General features: G+C 45.9%; 1 protein-coding gene across 1 annotated transcript in view; it reads left to right on the top strand.

Moving 5' to 3' along the window:
* Positions 1 to 7278: 7278 nt before the first annotated feature.
* ATP10A (ATPase phospholipid transporting 10A (putative)) overlaps positions 7279 to 16921 on the top strand; it is a 200910-nt gene continuing 191267 nt past the window's right edge. The window contains 1 exon segment of the mRNA XM_045899575.3: positions 7279 to 7922. Within this exon segment, the coding sequence (XP_045755531.1) occupies positions 7462 to 7922 (461 nt within the window). The 5' untranslated portion in view covers positions 7279 to 7461.

The following is a 16921-nucleotide window of genomic DNA, read 5'->3' as shown; positions in this document are numbered from 1 at the left end:
CTTTCAGAAAACAAGCATGCGTGATTGTCTCTCTAGACGCTTGCTTGTCTACAAATGCATTTAAATTGCAAGATAGCTGGATATCAAGTTGACTAATAAAGAAACCTATACTCAGAATATGCTTCCCACAGAATGGTGCTGTCTTTTCATCACATAATGAAAGTAAATATTTATTTGTTGAATACTTGCTAGAGGCAGCCCTGTGTGGCACTGGGGGCATGGGGCCTCGGTAAATGGCTAGACACCAAGCCCTGCGCAGGGGAGCTGAGGCCTCCCAGTGCTGGAGAAGGTGCCCCTCACAAACAAGCACATGGCACATCAGATATGGGAAATCAGACAGAGCTGGTTGGGGACAGGATGGGATGCATGGGGAGAGGGGCCTGGAGAGTCCTGTCCCAAGTGCTGGACTCAGCTCTCTGGTGTCCTCCTCCTCCTGGGTCTTAGCCTCATTACCTTTGCTCTCTGTTAGCTCTCTGATGCTTCCAAATAGATTTTCTGTTAATGTTTTGCCCATCTTTTCTAGATGTCCTCTGAAGCCTTGGTCCAATTTACCTTGTCTACCAGTAGCATGGGCAGACAGGCAGGCCATTACCTGGATCCATCCTCCAGATGGGTAGCCTCTTCTCTATTTTCATTTCTTTATCTTTATGCCCTGTATTCTGAAAGAATTCCTCAATCTGATCATCCAGACCGCTAATTTTGCCCCTTCATTATGTTTTTTAAATTATGATAAAATACACACAATATAAAATTTATCACCTTAATCATTTTTGGGGTGTACAGTTAAGCGATAGCAAGTACATTCACACTGTTGTGGACTGTGTTTTTAAAAAATATGTAATCTGTGCTGTCTTTACTCCCAAGAATTCTTCACTGTTCCTCATTTGCTTCTTTTCCATGGTAATTTTATGAATGGGCTGGTCTTCTAGAACTTTTTAAGGATAATAATAATGGCGTTTAATATTATTTTCTGTGTTCTGTTAGATCTGTATTCTGAGAGGAAAAATCCACCTCTGTGGAGTTTGCTTTTTTTCATGTTAGCAGTTCTTCTCAAATACAGCAATGAGAGCAACTTGTCAAAATAGCCAGCATGGGGTCTGGAGTGGCACACTGATCCTGGATGCAGTGAATTACTGACCCTTTTATCTCCCCAAGTGTCCCACAATGGCTTGTGCTCCCAGGCCTGCCTTACTCACATTTTGGGCTTTCTTAGGAGATCTGTCTGGAGCCTCCCCCCCCCCTTTTTTTTTTTAAAACAGCACTGTCTACTTGATTATATAATGTATTTTCTTACATTTATTAGATTTCCTCACCAATTCACTTTTATCTACTTTTTATCTCTCAGATATCCCTCATTACTATCTTCTGAAGAAACTTCTTTTGTCTTCTGAAGATACTTTCCCCTGTTTCCCAGCACAACTATACATTTCTCCTTTCAAGTATATCATCTGTCTTTTTAATAGGAATTTCATTTGAAGAAAAGGAGATCAATTGTGCTGAGGCAAGTATCCTAAAATAGAACTTTTTATTTAAGTCTCTGGAATTTGGCATTTTTGGGATTTGAAACAGTATCATGGATTCAGCTTGTTGGATCATTATCCAATTAATATAACCTAATTTTCCCAGCTCTATACTTTGATAATTTAATTTAAATGAATGTTAAGGCCTTGTTAATTAATGGGCAATATCTGTGCCTAACTTTACACATTACAAATTTCAGAATCTCTTATGACTTTTTTTCTTAAATTAGGGACACTCACAAGAATAAATATTAAACAAACACTATCAGGTTAAAATGTTGTAGAATGCAATTTTTACTTATTCCATAAGCATTTATTAAGCAAGTGTCACACCACCAAAGTAGTACATGAAAGCTGGAAGCAATCTTCACGACTGTTTCATCTGACTCCTGACATTTTTCAGTGAGAAAGTATCATCCGGTCTCTCCTATTTACATTCTATCTGTAGGTACAATCTTCTCATCACACAGCTCTAAATCACAGGTATCTTCTGACATAGCCCAGATCTGTACCTCTAGTGCTGGCTTTTCCTATCACTGCAAGACTTCACTATCCTGCTGCCTACTTGACATCCATTAGATGTCAAACAGGCACTTCAAGCTTGACATGGCGTATGTTAGCTTTGTATTTTCTTCCCCAAATCTGTTCTTCTTTGTGGGAGTAGGAAAATTTTTCCTTCTTCCATCCTAGGTTCTTGGCTGGTCTAATAATTAAATTCATAGGAGAAAAATAAATTTGTACTTACAAGGGTCCCATAAAAATATGAGACTCAAAAAGTAACCAATGCAGGAAGCTTTTGTACCTTTTAGACAAAAAAATGGTAAGAAATTGGTGAAGTGACAAGGTCTGTTTATATAGCCTTCTTGGTCTTAAATTCCCAATCTCTGGTGATAAGTTTACCTTCTACCCTCCTGGCACAGTGAGGATACCTTTCACATAGGACATTTGTTTCCTGCTTTTGGAGGAACAAAGGAGGGTCAGTGTGTTTCCCTCTTGCACTCACTGGTTCTCAAGTCACTTTATTTTTAAAAGATTTTATTTATTTATTTGACAGAGAGAGAGAGTATGTGAGAGAGCACAAGCAGGGGGAGCGGCAGAAGGAGAGGGAGAAGCAGACTTCCCTGCTGAGCAGGGAGCCTAAAGTGGGGCTTGATCCCAGGACCCTGAGATCATGACCTGAGCCCAAGACAGACACTTAACTGACTGAGTCACCCAGAGCCTCAAGTCACTTTAATTTAAAATAATCAACATGCCAAAGTGGCATATTTGGGAGCTGGAATATTCTACAATCCTTCATCCCCAAGTCATTAACTCTTGAGTTTTATTCTTGATTCACTTCTTTTCCTCATCTAAATATCCAACCTGTTGGCCTATCATGTTGACTCTACCTGGAGTCGTCTCTGTCTATCCACTTCCTAGAGCCTAAGCCACCTCTTCCTTCATTGCCTCGCCTGCTCCCACTTGGCTCCAAATCTATCTTCCACCTTTTAAAAGGGAAAATAAGATCCTCTCACCTCATGCCTCTGCTGAGGGCAGTCCACAGCTTCCTGTTGCACTGGGAGCAAATCCAGAGGCCTATCCCATCCAAAGGCAGGCCTGGCCCTGCACGCTGGCCCCTCTGCCTCCCTCCCACTCCTGGCCACATTCTCCTCCACCCAGACTCATTCTTTGACTCCCAACTGACATCTCTGGCTGGGCCTCCCAGCTGACCTTGGCTGTGTGCACCCCTGCCAGACCACCCCAGGCCTGACCCTCCCATTGTCTTCAGGCCTCAGTAACTCGTTATCCATTGCTTGGGCCCTTCTCAACTTTGTTCCCTCTTTCATACCCCACACCCAGTTCAATGGCATATCATGTCTGCTTTAATAAGGCCACGTCCCACCCTGCACCATGACCACTCCCATAGGAACCACTAATCTTTCTCTCCAGGATTATTAAATGGCCTCTTACTATCTCCTTCTCACTGACCCAGCTCCTCTGCATTCTATTCACACAGCAACTGATTATCGTTGAGAACCTAAGTTCAGTCACTTGACTCCTGTGCTCAAAGCCCTCCAAGGCTTCCCTTCTCATTCAGCTAAAAGCCCAAATCCTTACCGTGATTCTTCAGGCCCTACATGAGCCCACTCTGGGTTACATCTCTGCTTGCCCACTTGGCTCAAGACAGCTGGGCCATCTCCCTAGGCCTGGAACCCCACGTTCTTCTACACTTGCTTGTTCTTCCCCAAGACATCTCTGCAGCTTTTTTCCTTCACCTTTGCTGAGGGTTGCCTCAGGAAGCCCCCTGGGAAAGCCCTAGCTACAGCAGCCCAGACACACCCCTCCCTGCTGGGTTCCCTGTGCCCCTCCATTTCCTATGTCCTTCTTGTTGGAATACCTTCAGAGAACACAGAGAGCAGGGACTTAGAGATGTTCTGGAAGTGTCTTGTTTAGTTGCTGCCAATGTTAAGGGATGCTGATTCCAATGTGTGTCTGTGAGGTTCCCCCCCCCATACTACCAAGCAATTCTTTGACACCAGCTGTGTGTCCTATAATTCAACCCAATTCTGACACTCCCTGGAGACTGTGTCAGATCTCACAGGTTAAGGGCTCAGTCCTGCAAGACTGCCTCCCACATACACACACACTTCAGATGCTAATCACAAGTTCAGGTTATCACCTGTGCTTCTGACCAGCTGGCTATACATCAGATGTTCCCCAACAACCCTCTCCCTGGGTTTAATTAATTTGTTAGAGCAGCTCACAGAACTCAGAGAAACATTATACTTACCAGATTACCAGTTTATTATAAAACGGTATAAGTCAGGAACAGTCAGATGGAAGAGATGCATAGGGCAAATATGGGGGAAGGGCATGGAGGTTCCATACCCCGTCTGGGAGTGCCACTCTCTCTGAATCTCTGTCGTTCACAACCTGGAAACTCTCCAAACGCCATCCTTTTGGGTTTTTATGGAGGCTTCATTACACAGACACATTAAAACATTGGCCATTGGCAATTGATTTGACCTCCAGCTCCTCTCTCCTCCCTGGAGGTCAACGGAGTTGGGCTGAAAATTCCAACTTTCTAATTACATGGTTGGTTCCCCTGGCAACCAGCCCCCATCTAAAGTGCTTTCTAAAAGTCACCTCATAAACTCAGGTGTGGTTAGAAGGGTTTGTTATGAATATCAGGACAACTTTAGCACTCATCACTTAGGATTCCAAGGGTTTAGGAGCTCTATGCCAGAAACGGGGATGGAGACCAAATATGTATTTATTATTATAAATCACAATATCACAGAATTATCTGTTGTCATCAACAATTCTTCCGAGTCAGTCCCCAGCACCTAGAACAGTGCAGGGCACACAGTGGGTAAAGAATAAGTATTTACCGAAGGAGGACAATTAAAGTGACTTGCACAGGGCGTGGTCAGAGCTCAGTGGTCCAGATCACCAACCCAGAGTTCATCCAAGCCTGGCCCTGGCCCAGGCGGTCGGGTCTGAGAGTTTAACTGGCAGAAGACATCCAAGCTCAAAATCCCAGCAGAGCAATCTAAGGGAGGTTTACATACCACTGCATATACATCGGGACAGAAGTAATTTCTTGAGGTTCAGTGGATCACAAGTGTGGAAACTTCCTGGGAGGCCAGGTGAGTGAGGTCTTAGCAACAATATTGAATTTGGATTGGTGAAGAGCAGGTGGGGAAAGAGTCCAGGCTTAAGGAGCAGTGTGACTCATGGAATCTTGGAACCTTAGAGCGGAATGTAGATGGGAATGAACAAGGCCTGTTCTGAGAAGGGTAAGGAGACCTCTTGCCCTGGGGCTGGTCCAGGAGTAGGGAGGGGTGGTGTTAAATCAGTAAGTTGGTGCCAGTACCCCTGAGGGCCTCAAGGGACCTCTGCCTGAGGAGTCAGCATTTGACCCTGTAAGCAACAGAGGACTTGGGTAAGCTCGAGGGTAAAGAAATGAAGTGAAGGGGTCCAATAGTTCAAGGAACCATTTTGGCAACATGTGGTCTGATTGAAGCAAGGAGACTGGGAGGCAGGGAGACCCACCCAGAAGCTCTGGGGCCACACTGGGGATACCTATAGGGATGGAGGCATCTATGGAAATGGAGGGAGCCAGTAGGCCCTGGGGCCTCACTGGGTTAGACGATGGAGGAAAAGGAGGGTCCGTGAGGTTTTAGTCATTGGAAACCAGGGAAGCTGTGGTCCTTCATTTGCTGTTAATACTCAATTTGGGATACCACTGGTTCATCATGAGATCTGATTTCTTTCCCTGAAAATGCAGGTACTTTAACCAAATCTTTCTCTGAGCCAGGCCTCTACACACTAATATTCTGCCCTTAGGAATGGCATGGGGGAGAGGCTTGATATATGGCATACAGTATTTTCTTAGTATCTGTCACTTTACCCTCCTTATGCTGGATTCTGACAAATAATGTGGTCTGTGGCAAGGCTCCCTGTAGAGCTGTGAGACCCTGGCCTGGCTCGATGGGGTGTGAGCCCCAGGGTACAGGAGGTGAGAGAGTGTTGTGGAGGAAGACATAAGTGATTTGAGAAAAGCTAGGGAAGTGACTTCTAGCAGGCACAGAAGGGACAACCCAGCGCCAGCAGAGGCTGCTACGGTGGTCTCTTGGGAGATGATAGAGTATCCCAATGCAAGAGGAGAAAGGAGGGACTGGCCTCCAGGAGGCCAACAGCTCCCAGAATCAAGACAGGCAGTACCCATAAGGGTTCTTCTTGCCCATCCTCAGCCAGAGTCTCCTTGCCAAGAAATCTCTGCTTCTTATCCCTGTACTCCAAAGCAGAAGGCCAAACTGTCACAGCTGTGGTCTATCTGGGGGAGAGTGTTACTGCAGAAATGGGGACTCCTCAATACCTTCTGCCATACCCAGCATATTCTCCCACCCCCATCGTTCATATGCTCCCCTCTCTGATTCCTCACGAATACTGAGGGGAGCCCTTTGCCCAAAAAGACACTTCTGCAATTCTGGTCCTCTCCTCCCCTCCCAACAACCATTTTCAATTTCCTGTCACAACTTCTCCGAGGCCACCTCAGAACTGCAGCACACAGGGATATTTTGGCTCTGAGCGTTTACCAGAGAGGAAAAGAAAAATACCTCAAACCAAAGCCTGCCTTTGCCACTGAAATATTCCTCCTTACAAAAAAAAAAAAAAAAGCCTGTGTAGGGAAGTAAGGAAAAGCAGCGATGATCAGGGAAAGGGAAAAGTCTAGTTACCCAAGAAGTGAATCTGAAAGTAGGTGGAGGTTGAGCAGGCATAGGGAAGGGTGTAGAGGCAACAGAATCCCGACTTCTTGGGCTCTCCCCAAAAGCAGTTATCCTCGGTAAATGAGATTTAAAAATCGTAGCATTGGTATGCCATTGCTCATTTGGATTTTGATTCTAGCTGATTCCAGGAGGCTCCTAACCCGGGTTCCCAGACCGTTTCCCTGTCCAGGGCCTGGGAAGCAGAGCTGGCCCAGGAAGAGCCTGACCAAGCTGCCAGGGGACTGGGTGCCTTTGCTCTCACACTCTACAGCTTCCTCTCTCCTACCGGTGGGAGGGCGCATTTGCACTGTTCTGGGACTAACTGATGCTTCTGGAAACGAAACGAAACTGCTCTAAAGTTTTCAGCTCGGGTCTTTCTGTTTCCCGCTATCCGCGGTATCCCAGCCTGGGCGCGGCGCGGGGCGGCGCCAGGAGCTGCGGCGGCGGAAGCGGCCCGGCAGGCGCGAGTACAAGGGGGTTCTGTGCCGCGCGCGCCGCCCCGCCCCGCCTGCTCCCTGCCCCGACAGCGGACCAGCGGGCGGGGCGGGGCGGGCGCTGACCGCCTTCTCCTCGCGTCCCGCAGGCGGGGAGCCCGCGCCACCGCGCCCGGGCCGCCGGCGATGATCACCTAGGAGGCTGGCGCGGACGGGCGCGAACTGCGGAGGAGCCGGGCGCGGCGACACGCGGCCATGGAGCGGGAGCCGGCGGCGGCCGAGGAGCCCGGGTCCCCGGGTCGGCGGCGGCGGCGGCGGCGGCGCGGGGACGGCAGGACGCGCGTGGTGCGCTCCAACCTGCTGCCGCCCCCGGGCGTCGAGGACCCAGCGGCCGGTGCGGCCAAGGGTGCGCGGCGGCGGCGGCGCGGGGGCGCCCAGCACCTGGCGGACAACCGGCTCAAGACCACCAAGTACACTCTACTGTCCTTCCTGCCCAAGAACCTGTTCGAGCAGTTCCACCGCCTGGCCAACGTGTACTTTGTCTTCATCGCGCTGCTCAACTTCGTGCCGGCGGTGAACGCCTTCCAGCCCGGCCTGGCGCTGGCGCCCGTGCTCTTCATCCTGGCCGTCACGGCCTTCAAGGACCTGTGGGAGGACTACAGCCGCCACCGCTCGGACCACGAGATCAACCACCTGGGCTGCCTCGTCTTCAGCAGGTGAGCCGGGCGCTCCGGGCTGTGGCGCGCAGGGTCAGCTCAGGGCCACGGCGCTCCGGGAACCTGGTGTTGGGCGCGGTGTGAGTGGCACCGGGCGGGGTGACCCAGGAGCGGCTCGACGGGGGGCTAAGGGCCAGGCCTCTTTTGCGCCCGGGGACGCAGAAAGCAGGAAACCTAAATGCTGGGCGCGCGGGGGCTCCCCTGCCCCTGATTGGCGCTCAGACGCCGCGTCCAAACCGGAATGATCCCAGGGCTGGAATCCAGCAGCCGATGGGCGTCCTCATCCTCGTCGCTCCCGCCTTTTAAGTAAAAAGGAGGGAAATCCATGCCCTGCGCTCTGGCTTGAAGTCCTAGCTTCAGTTTTCGGTCAGGCTTTCTAGGACAGGTTGTTTAACACGTTTAACAACCAACACAGGTACGTAAAGCTCAAGCTCAGATAATCTCTCTTCTTGGGACAACAGTGAAACTGCCACCAAGTTTTGGTGTGACCAGCACAGACATATAAAAAAGCAGGGGTAATAATAACAGCGTCCCTCCGTTGATGTGAGCTGTGAGCAGGCCACCCAACTGGGCACTATCCCATAGTTGACTGTTTAATGTTAGTTTTCTAAAAATTAACCCCAGTTTCCAAATGGAAAGTTTGAAGCTTTGAGGGGTTTTTGAGCCCTGCCCATGGTTGGTAAATGTCATTACATTGCGCACACTCTCTCTCCCTGCACCTCCGCAGAGTTTCAGACCCTCAGGCTGGAAGTGACTGCTGTCTCTTCTCCCTTTAGACTCCCCACCCCCAAAAGAGCCACTGGGCTGCAGAGCAATCTTGGAGCTGTGTCTAGTAGCTGAACCCACCTCAAGGTGGAACCCTTCAGGAAGGCAGATGGGCTTGGCTTCCATCCAAAGCTCAGCCCATCTTTCTCTCCTGTTCACCTTGCTTGACTCCTGATGTAAAGGCCTGGTGTGGGCCTCTGAGTTAAGGACATTAGTCTTGTCTGGCTTCCATCACATGGGAGAGGCTTCTAGGAAACCCCTTGTGCTCACAGTGGCAGATTGTTCCCCTAAAAGACGAGGGTCATGGTTATTCCTGCCTCTTAGGATAACATAGATGCAGAGTATTATTTCTGATTCTCCCAGCAATACTGGTTGTGCTTCATACTTATATTACAAATGAGTAAACTGAGGTTCAGAGAGGTTAAGTAACTTGCCCATGGTCACACAGCTGCTATTTAGTGGTATTGGAATTTGACCCAGGTCTTTTCAGTTCCACAGCTTTTCCAACATTCTGGTCCTTGAGCTCCTTAAATTTATATAAAACTCACTTCAGGAGCTTGTTAGAAATAACAACTCTCAGGTTCTGTTGCCATTGTTTCTGACCAAGCTCATCTGGGGTTGGACCTAGGAATCTGAGTATTTAATTAGCACAGAGGTGATGCTTATATAATGGCTCATACTTTGAGTAATGCTGCCCTCTTGCTCTCAAGGGGCGCCCACTGTCCAGTCAGCAAGCATGATGTCGGTGGACAGGGCTGTGGGATTTCCTGGCTCCTGTTTGCAAGAAGCTGGAGGCCAAGAAGGGAGGAGGCACCTATTTCACAAACGTCCTCTGTCCCTAGTGTGAGGACTCTGGGAAGCCGTACCTCTGGCTTCTGTATGACGTAACTCCGGTGGGACTCTGGCAGGTTTAAGTCTTTACACACATACCACTTCCTGTTATTACTGAGCCAGTAGCTCCTGTAGCCTCCTTTTCAGAAATACTTGGGTCTCAGGAAATATAGTGTATTTTCAATGGACAAAGTGTTTTTAGTCCATTAAGTCAATTGACCCTTTAAACAACTACCACCCCCAACATCCAGATGAGAAAATAGAGTGGGACCCAAAAGCAGTTCTCTTCACTCGACCTCAAAAGGGTTCACGGGATTTTGAAACATTCATCTTCCCCTTGGACCACACCTGACCATGTTCTCTTCTATCCTGACCATACTGGGATTCTTAAATAATCAGTAAAACCCTAGGGAGCAGGTCCTCAGGGATAATGGTACTTTCAGGAGAAGTTCCTAAATATCTCCTAGCTCCCAAGATGAATTCCTTGAGTGCTTTCCTGGGGAGAGAAGGGGCCTTCTTAGGAAGGTCCCAGGTGCTTATATGTAGGTGTGAGAGGGGTGGTAGCTGTTTCTGGAGAGGACTGTCTAGTCATCCTTGTTCAGAAGCCAGGTCAAACTCTTTGAGGTCCAGAAAGTCTGAGATTGATGTTTTCAGGATTGAGCTGTGAATGATGTGGATTTCTGAGCCCTCCCCTCTCCTCTGAGAATGGTGAGTGACTTAAGCACCCATTGCATTCCAAGCCTTAAAACTCCTGTCCATTAACTCAAACTAATGCCCTGATTTGCTCCTCACCATGCCAGGCCCTAGCCAGACCCTGGGATAGAAAAGGGAGGAGGCTGGGTCTTATCTGGAGCTTACTGTGGGGACTGATTGTACTGCAGGATGTGTCCATGGGCAGGGGACCTGGGCAGGGCTCCTAGCCTAGGGGTGTAGGATGCAGGTCAGGAGAGGCCTCCCAGAGGAGGGCATGAGTGAGGACCAGGGAGGATGTGGTCAGATAGGGGGTGGATGCTACCCTTGAAGGAACATGGTGGTGGTGATAGGGTACGACAGGGTCACAGGGCAGCCTGAGACCGCAACCAGGCCATAACCTGTTGTGGGGGCAAGGTGTATGCTTGAAGCCCAGGATCTCAGGGGGCTGGCATCAGGACTGGCCAGAGAAACCCAGGAGAGGATTTTTAATTTTATGTCCAGCCAGTTTGTTGAGTGCCTTTGGTTACTACAGACAATGGGAAGCATAGTTGTGAACAGTCGAGGTCTGTTCTGTACTCTAACTGATGTGCAGAGAGGTGTAAAATGTATGTAAATGCAGAGCGAGAGCAAAGTTTAGTTGGGGAAGCCTTATCTGCTGACACTGTCTCTGGATGGTGACTTCTCTTGGACATCTCTGTGTTCTGACTGCAGCTGGAAGTGCATCAATTATTCACACCATTATTTATGTGGTGTTTCGCTCAGTAACATAGTCCTTGGGTCCCTTTATGAGAATCCACATCAGACTTGTTAGAAATGCAGCTTCCCAGCTCCCCCCTCCCCACCCCTGGACTGTTGAGCCTGTGGAGGTGGGAGGGCTGTTATCTACATCATGGCTTTGTTTACACATGGAAGTTTGAGCAGCAGTCCTCTGCTTCCATGTCCTGAGCCCATTGTATCCTCTCATGGATTTCAGACTGTTGGTATTTAGGCAAATCTTCCTGAGCCATGCCCAGTGGATGAGAGAGAGAGGTGGGTGATCCCAGGGAGTCAGGTCCATTCTGTGGCCTCCTAGCTGGAGGGAATGGTCAGTTTGAGCATCCCTCAGCTGTGGACTAGTGGACTGGGGTGGGTGTGGGAAGCCCTTCATGGTCATACAGACCTCCTTGGTGCTGGCAAATTCTGGCCAGAGAAGTCCTCTCCCTTGGTGCCACAGGTGAAAAGAAAGGGGGCTTGCTGAGCAGCCAACTAGGACAAGGCTGGTTGTCACCAGAGATCTGGGCTGAGAGGCGAGCAAATGGTTGGAGGGCGCAAGGCTGGTGGGACTGGAAGAGGACAGTGATGGGAATACAGAGTCAGCCTGGAGAGTGGTGATTCTGGTGGCAGGAAAGCAGAGAATAGTAAGCAGAGGAAGACATTGATGAGGAAGTTGAAGAAGGAACATTCCTAGAAAGGGGTGTTGCCCAGGAGAGGCAAAGGGAAGAAGCAGGGACCATGCATGGAAGAACGTGCTCTCATCCTCCTCTGCAACCGTAAGGGCAGTGGGTAACACTTATTTAAACAAGCAAACCTTACCCCCTGCTCCCAGAGCAGGCCTTAGAAGGGCACAGCTTGGGGTGGGGGTGCTGCACAAGGCCCCTGCCTCTCCTGCACCCTGTTTCCTAACTTGACAAATGGGGTGCTAGCCCCAGGTCCACATACCCCTTCTGGTGCTCTTGTCCTGTGGCCCTCCCTCCCTCTGCCCCATACCCTGCCTGGGTCAATGTGTAATTTTGTTTCCCTTTTACCTCCATTCCCTTTGTAATGACTCAAAGATGGTCATATTGACACCTTCCAATGTCTGTCTCCTGGCTGGTGGAAACAGTAGCATTTCTGCATGAAATAACCTGAGGGGACTTTTCCCCGAATCACTTGGGCTTTGTACTTGGATTTGAGTTCCATCCTCTTTTGGGAAAACAGGTAGTCAGGGGGTGCTATAACGCTTATCTTGGATTTGCTCTAATTTTGTCTGTTCCCTTTCCTTTGATTCTCACCTCATTTCCCCAGCTTACAGGCATTATCTGTCCAACCGGCTTACCCTGGGCTTCATGATTTGTTTTTTCAGAAGAGCCTGAAATGACACCCAGCAAAGTTCTCCTTTTGTTTTCTGTTCATTATCTTGCCTCTCCTCTCCTTCCTTCCCTTTCCTGGGGAGCTACATCTCTTCCTTGTCAGCAGCAGAAACATCTTTTCCCTGGAAGCATAGCAACTTTGTCTTATTTGGAGTAAAAGATTTGCAAAAGCAGAGACACCAGGAGATTTCTCTCGGGTATGCTAGGTAGCGGGACACTTGAGGAATAGTATTTGGAAATTGCCATTCACATGCTTTTTAGAAGTTATTTTTCTTTTGATACCTGTCCTATGTCACATGTGACTGGGCTCATGGTGGTCAAGTTGTAGAAAAAGAACCTTTCTTTTCCTAAAAATTTGGTTGCCCTCAGAAGGTAGGCATGGGGCAGTTCTTTTTTACTTATTGATAGGAGGCAAGTGTTTTATGTGTATAATTCCATCTTAACCTAACAACAGTCATATTTTCACATCCCCATTTTTCACAGATGGGGAAACTGAGGCCATAATTCCATCTTGCCCTTTCAACAATCCCATTACTTTTTACATCCCCATTTCTCAGATGGGGGAAACTGAGGCATCAAGACTTGATAGCTTGCCTAAGGTCTCCCTGTTAGGAGGCAGCAGTACCACGGCTTGAACCCACAGTTCTGCTGTGACTCCACGTTTGTAGTTATTTTTGTACTTGAGACCCCTCCCCCCAGGAGACATAGGCCTCCTTAAAAAAAAAAAAAAAAGTTAAAAATTTTATTCATCTGAGAGTACTTCCTAACTTCCCATATGATTTCTTCTTTGACCCATTAGATACTTAGGAAGGTCTTATTTAATTTCCACATATTTGTGCGTTTTCCAAATTTCTTTCTGTTACAGATTTCTAATTTCATTCTATTCACACATATAGAGAAGTGCACATACAACGTATCAGCCTGCGGTTTCAACCGTTAGCAGCTCATGGCCAGCATTGTTTTATTCTATGCCTTCCCTCTCCCTTTTATTTTGAAGCATACCCCAGATATTTCTTCTTTCATTATTTATCTTTAGAAAAGCAATGATTCCTTTTTTTTTTTTTTAAAGATTTTATTTATTTATTTGACAGAGACAGACACAGTGAGAGAGGGACCACAAGCAGGGGGAGAGGGAGAGGGAGAAGCAGGCTTCCCGCAGAGCAGGGAGCCCGATGCGGGACTCGATCCCAGGACCCAGGGATCATGACCTGAGCCAAAGGCAGACGCCCAACGACTGAGCCACCCAGGTGCCCCAGCAATGATTCCTTTTAAAAGTAAACTGCACATCTGAAATTAATGATATACTATGTGTTTGCTAACTGAACTTAATAAAAAAATAAGTAAAACTAAACTGCAATGTCATATCATACCTAAATTTATACTAATTCCTTGGTATTACTAAGTACCCAATCTATGTTCAGATTTTCACTTGTCATATAAATATCACATATATATATATTTTTCCATCTGTGTGAATCAGATCCAAATAAAGTCTCACTGTGATTGGCTGATAGGTCTTTTAGGTCTCCTTTATCTGTGGCTATCCCCCTCTAAAGCTCCATTTCTCTTTCTCATTTTCTCCTTGCAATTTATTGTGAAGAAACTGAGTTATTTATACTGTAGGGTTTCCCATGGCCTGAATATTGCTGATTACTTTCCTGCGGTATCTTCCTTTCTGTGGTAATTCCTGTTTAGTGGTAGATTGGTCTAGATACTTTATCAGAACTTCCTCAGGTACAGATTTGACTTTCTTTTCTTTTTGTTTTTTTTTGGTCAAAACCGCATTCATAGATGGTGTTCTGTACTTCCATCGAGAGGAACATAGTGTTTCTTTGTCCCTCTTTTCCTGATGGATGTTAGCAGCCATGGGTGATCACTGCCTCCTTCCATTAATTTGTTAGTGGATGCCAAATGTTGATGGTCTAATTCTTTAATTTATTATCGGGAATACTTTTATAAAAAGACCCTTCCCCTCATCTACTACCTACGTTCCCAGTGCTACAACTCATAGGAAAAGAGAGGTAAGTGTTTGATTTGGATCCCTAGCATCTTCTGATGGGAACCAATTGGCTTTCTAAAAATTTTAACCTTTTTATTTTGAAATACTTTGTAGAAAAGTTGCAAAAATTGTGCAGAATTCCTGTATATCCCTCCCCTACAGTATTCTAATTTTAACATTTTACTTAACTGTACTATGGTGGTTAAAACGAAGAAATTAACATTAGCACAAAGCTATTAATTACACTCTTTATTCAGATCTAAACAGTTTTTCCTTTAATGCATTATTGTAGGTAGTTATTTTGCAAATTGATCCTGTATCTTGTTACTTATGTAGGTGTTTAAAATTTTTATGTCTTGCTGATGAATTGATCCTTTTATCATTATAAAATGTTTCTTTGTCTCTACCAGTTCTTGTCTTAAAAATCTATTTTGTCTAAGATTAATATAGCTACATCGGCTCTCTTGGTTACTGTTTCCATGGTTTATCTTTTCTTATCCTTTTACTTTCAACCTATTTTAGTCTTTGAATCTGAAGTGTGTGTCTTATAGATGGCATATGGTTGAATTATGTATTCTGAAAAATTTATTCTGCCAGTTTTTGCCTTTTGATTGTAGTATTTTATTAACATCTAACGTAATTACTGGTAAGGTATGATTTATGTCTGCCAATTTGTTGTGTGTTTTCTGTATGTCTTACATGTTTCTTGCCCATAGACTTCCATTATTGCCACCTTTAAATAAATATTTTTCTAGAGTACCATTTTAATTCCTTGTTTCTTTTACTATACTGATGTTCTTTGTTATTTTTGTAATGGTGCTATAGAAATTACAAATAGTATCTTAATTTAAAATAATGTGATTCGCATTAATACTAACAATTTCCATAGTGCATAGAAAATTTGCTCAGTATAGTTCTATTTTCTCCCCCTCCTTTGTGCTATTACTAGCCTATAAATTTGCATCTTTACACATTATATGTCCATGAACACAGATTTATAATTATTGCTGTATGGAATTGTCTTTTAAATCCACACAGGAGAAGAAACAGTTATGAAAAATATACTTGTCTTTTTTGCCTCAACTGGTATATCACCTTCAGGCAGCTGCAGTGTTAAACAATTGTGTTGATTCTTTTTTTTTTTTTTTAAGATTTATTTATTTTAGAGAGAGAACATGCTCCCCAACACAAGTGGGGGGAGGGACAGAGAGAATCTCAAGCAGACACCCTGCTGAGCACAGAGCTTGAGGCAGGGCTGGATCTTACAACCCTGAGATCATGACCTGAGCCAAAACCAGGAGTTGGACATTTAACTGACTGAGCCACCCATGTGCCCCACTGCTGATTATTTTCAATGCATGCCCTGGGTATAGGGCTTTTCCCACAGAGCGAGATCCAAATCAGCTCCTGTTACAACATTGTTCTGGGGTTGGAACTTTTTGAGGGACTCTGAACTCAGCCTACCCTTTCTGGTGGCATCCAGTCAGCTGATTTTCATAGGTACTGTGGAGCCAGGGAGAGGGGAGTGGGAATAGGTCAAGTTAAAATTCCACAAATCCTACTATTGTTATTGAGGTTCAGCAGTTTTTCTTGAATAAACTCTCCTTAGCTTGTGGCAAGCCTTACTTGTTAACACCCAGGCTTCTGAAAAAGTTGGTTTGGAAATTTTGCCAGTGTTGCTTTTATGGAGAAGCAAATTTATATAGAGGTCCTCATTTCACCATTCTGGCAGTCCCACCTCCTGGTCAGTTACTTGTCAGTTTGGGTTGGTGTGTTGTTTCTCACAATTAGATTGAGACTGGGTTTTTGGCAAGAATACCACCAAAGTGATGTGCTTTGCACACTCTGATATCTGGGTGTGTATGATGCCTATATGTCTTATTATTGATGACTCTAGTTAGGATGATGTCTGCTGGGTTTCTCCATTGTAAATTTATTATTTTCCTGTTGTAAAAAATTAATATCTTGAGACTATAGAGGTATTTTATTTCTCCTCAAACTTTTGCCCTCCAACATTAGCACCCACAGGTGGATCTTGGTGGTATTCTAATGGTGATTATTTTTTTACCCTCATTCCTTCTGTATTTATGGAGTAGAATTCTTGGAGGAGCCATTTTTTTTTCTTTGTCATTGGTAATCTACTCAATCATTTATTCCTTATCAGTAGAGACTAGTGGATATTTATTTTATTCTGCAGGTTGTAATTGAATGCTGGTGTGATTTATCTTGTTGCTCACATTTATCTTGTTGCCCAGCTCTGGTGACTGGGAGCTCTCTCAGTGTAGCCCTGTGTCCCTTTGACATGTACCCAACCTTTCTTGAGCTCTTCCCTACTTTCTGGCTCTAAGATGTTCCAGGCTTATCTTTTATTTTCTTTGCTCCGGTTCTGGAATTAACCACTTTTCCTAAGGGTTATTTAGTTTTTTAAAAATTATTATTATGAATTTCATGGATTTATTTACTATGGAATGCATATATTTAAATACAATCCATTGGTTTTGGGTCTGTTGTGGTTATTGTAGTTGACTCTTGAGTCTTTTCACATAACCTGCAATCATTTTTTGTTTGTTTGTTTTTTGGTCTGTATTCCTAGCTCATCTTAA

The sequence above is a fragment of the Mirounga angustirostris genome, unplaced genomic scaffold (genome assembly GCF_029215605.1).
Source record: "Mirounga angustirostris isolate CCGP_5_RB_7025 unplaced genomic scaffold, mMirAng1.0.hap1 SCAF_9, whole genome shotgun sequence".
NCBI lineage: Eukaryota > Metazoa > Chordata > Mammalia > Carnivora > Phocidae > Mirounga > Mirounga angustirostris.
Note: the sequence above shows the minus strand (reverse complement) of the source record. Positions and strands in the feature narration are given on the sequence as shown.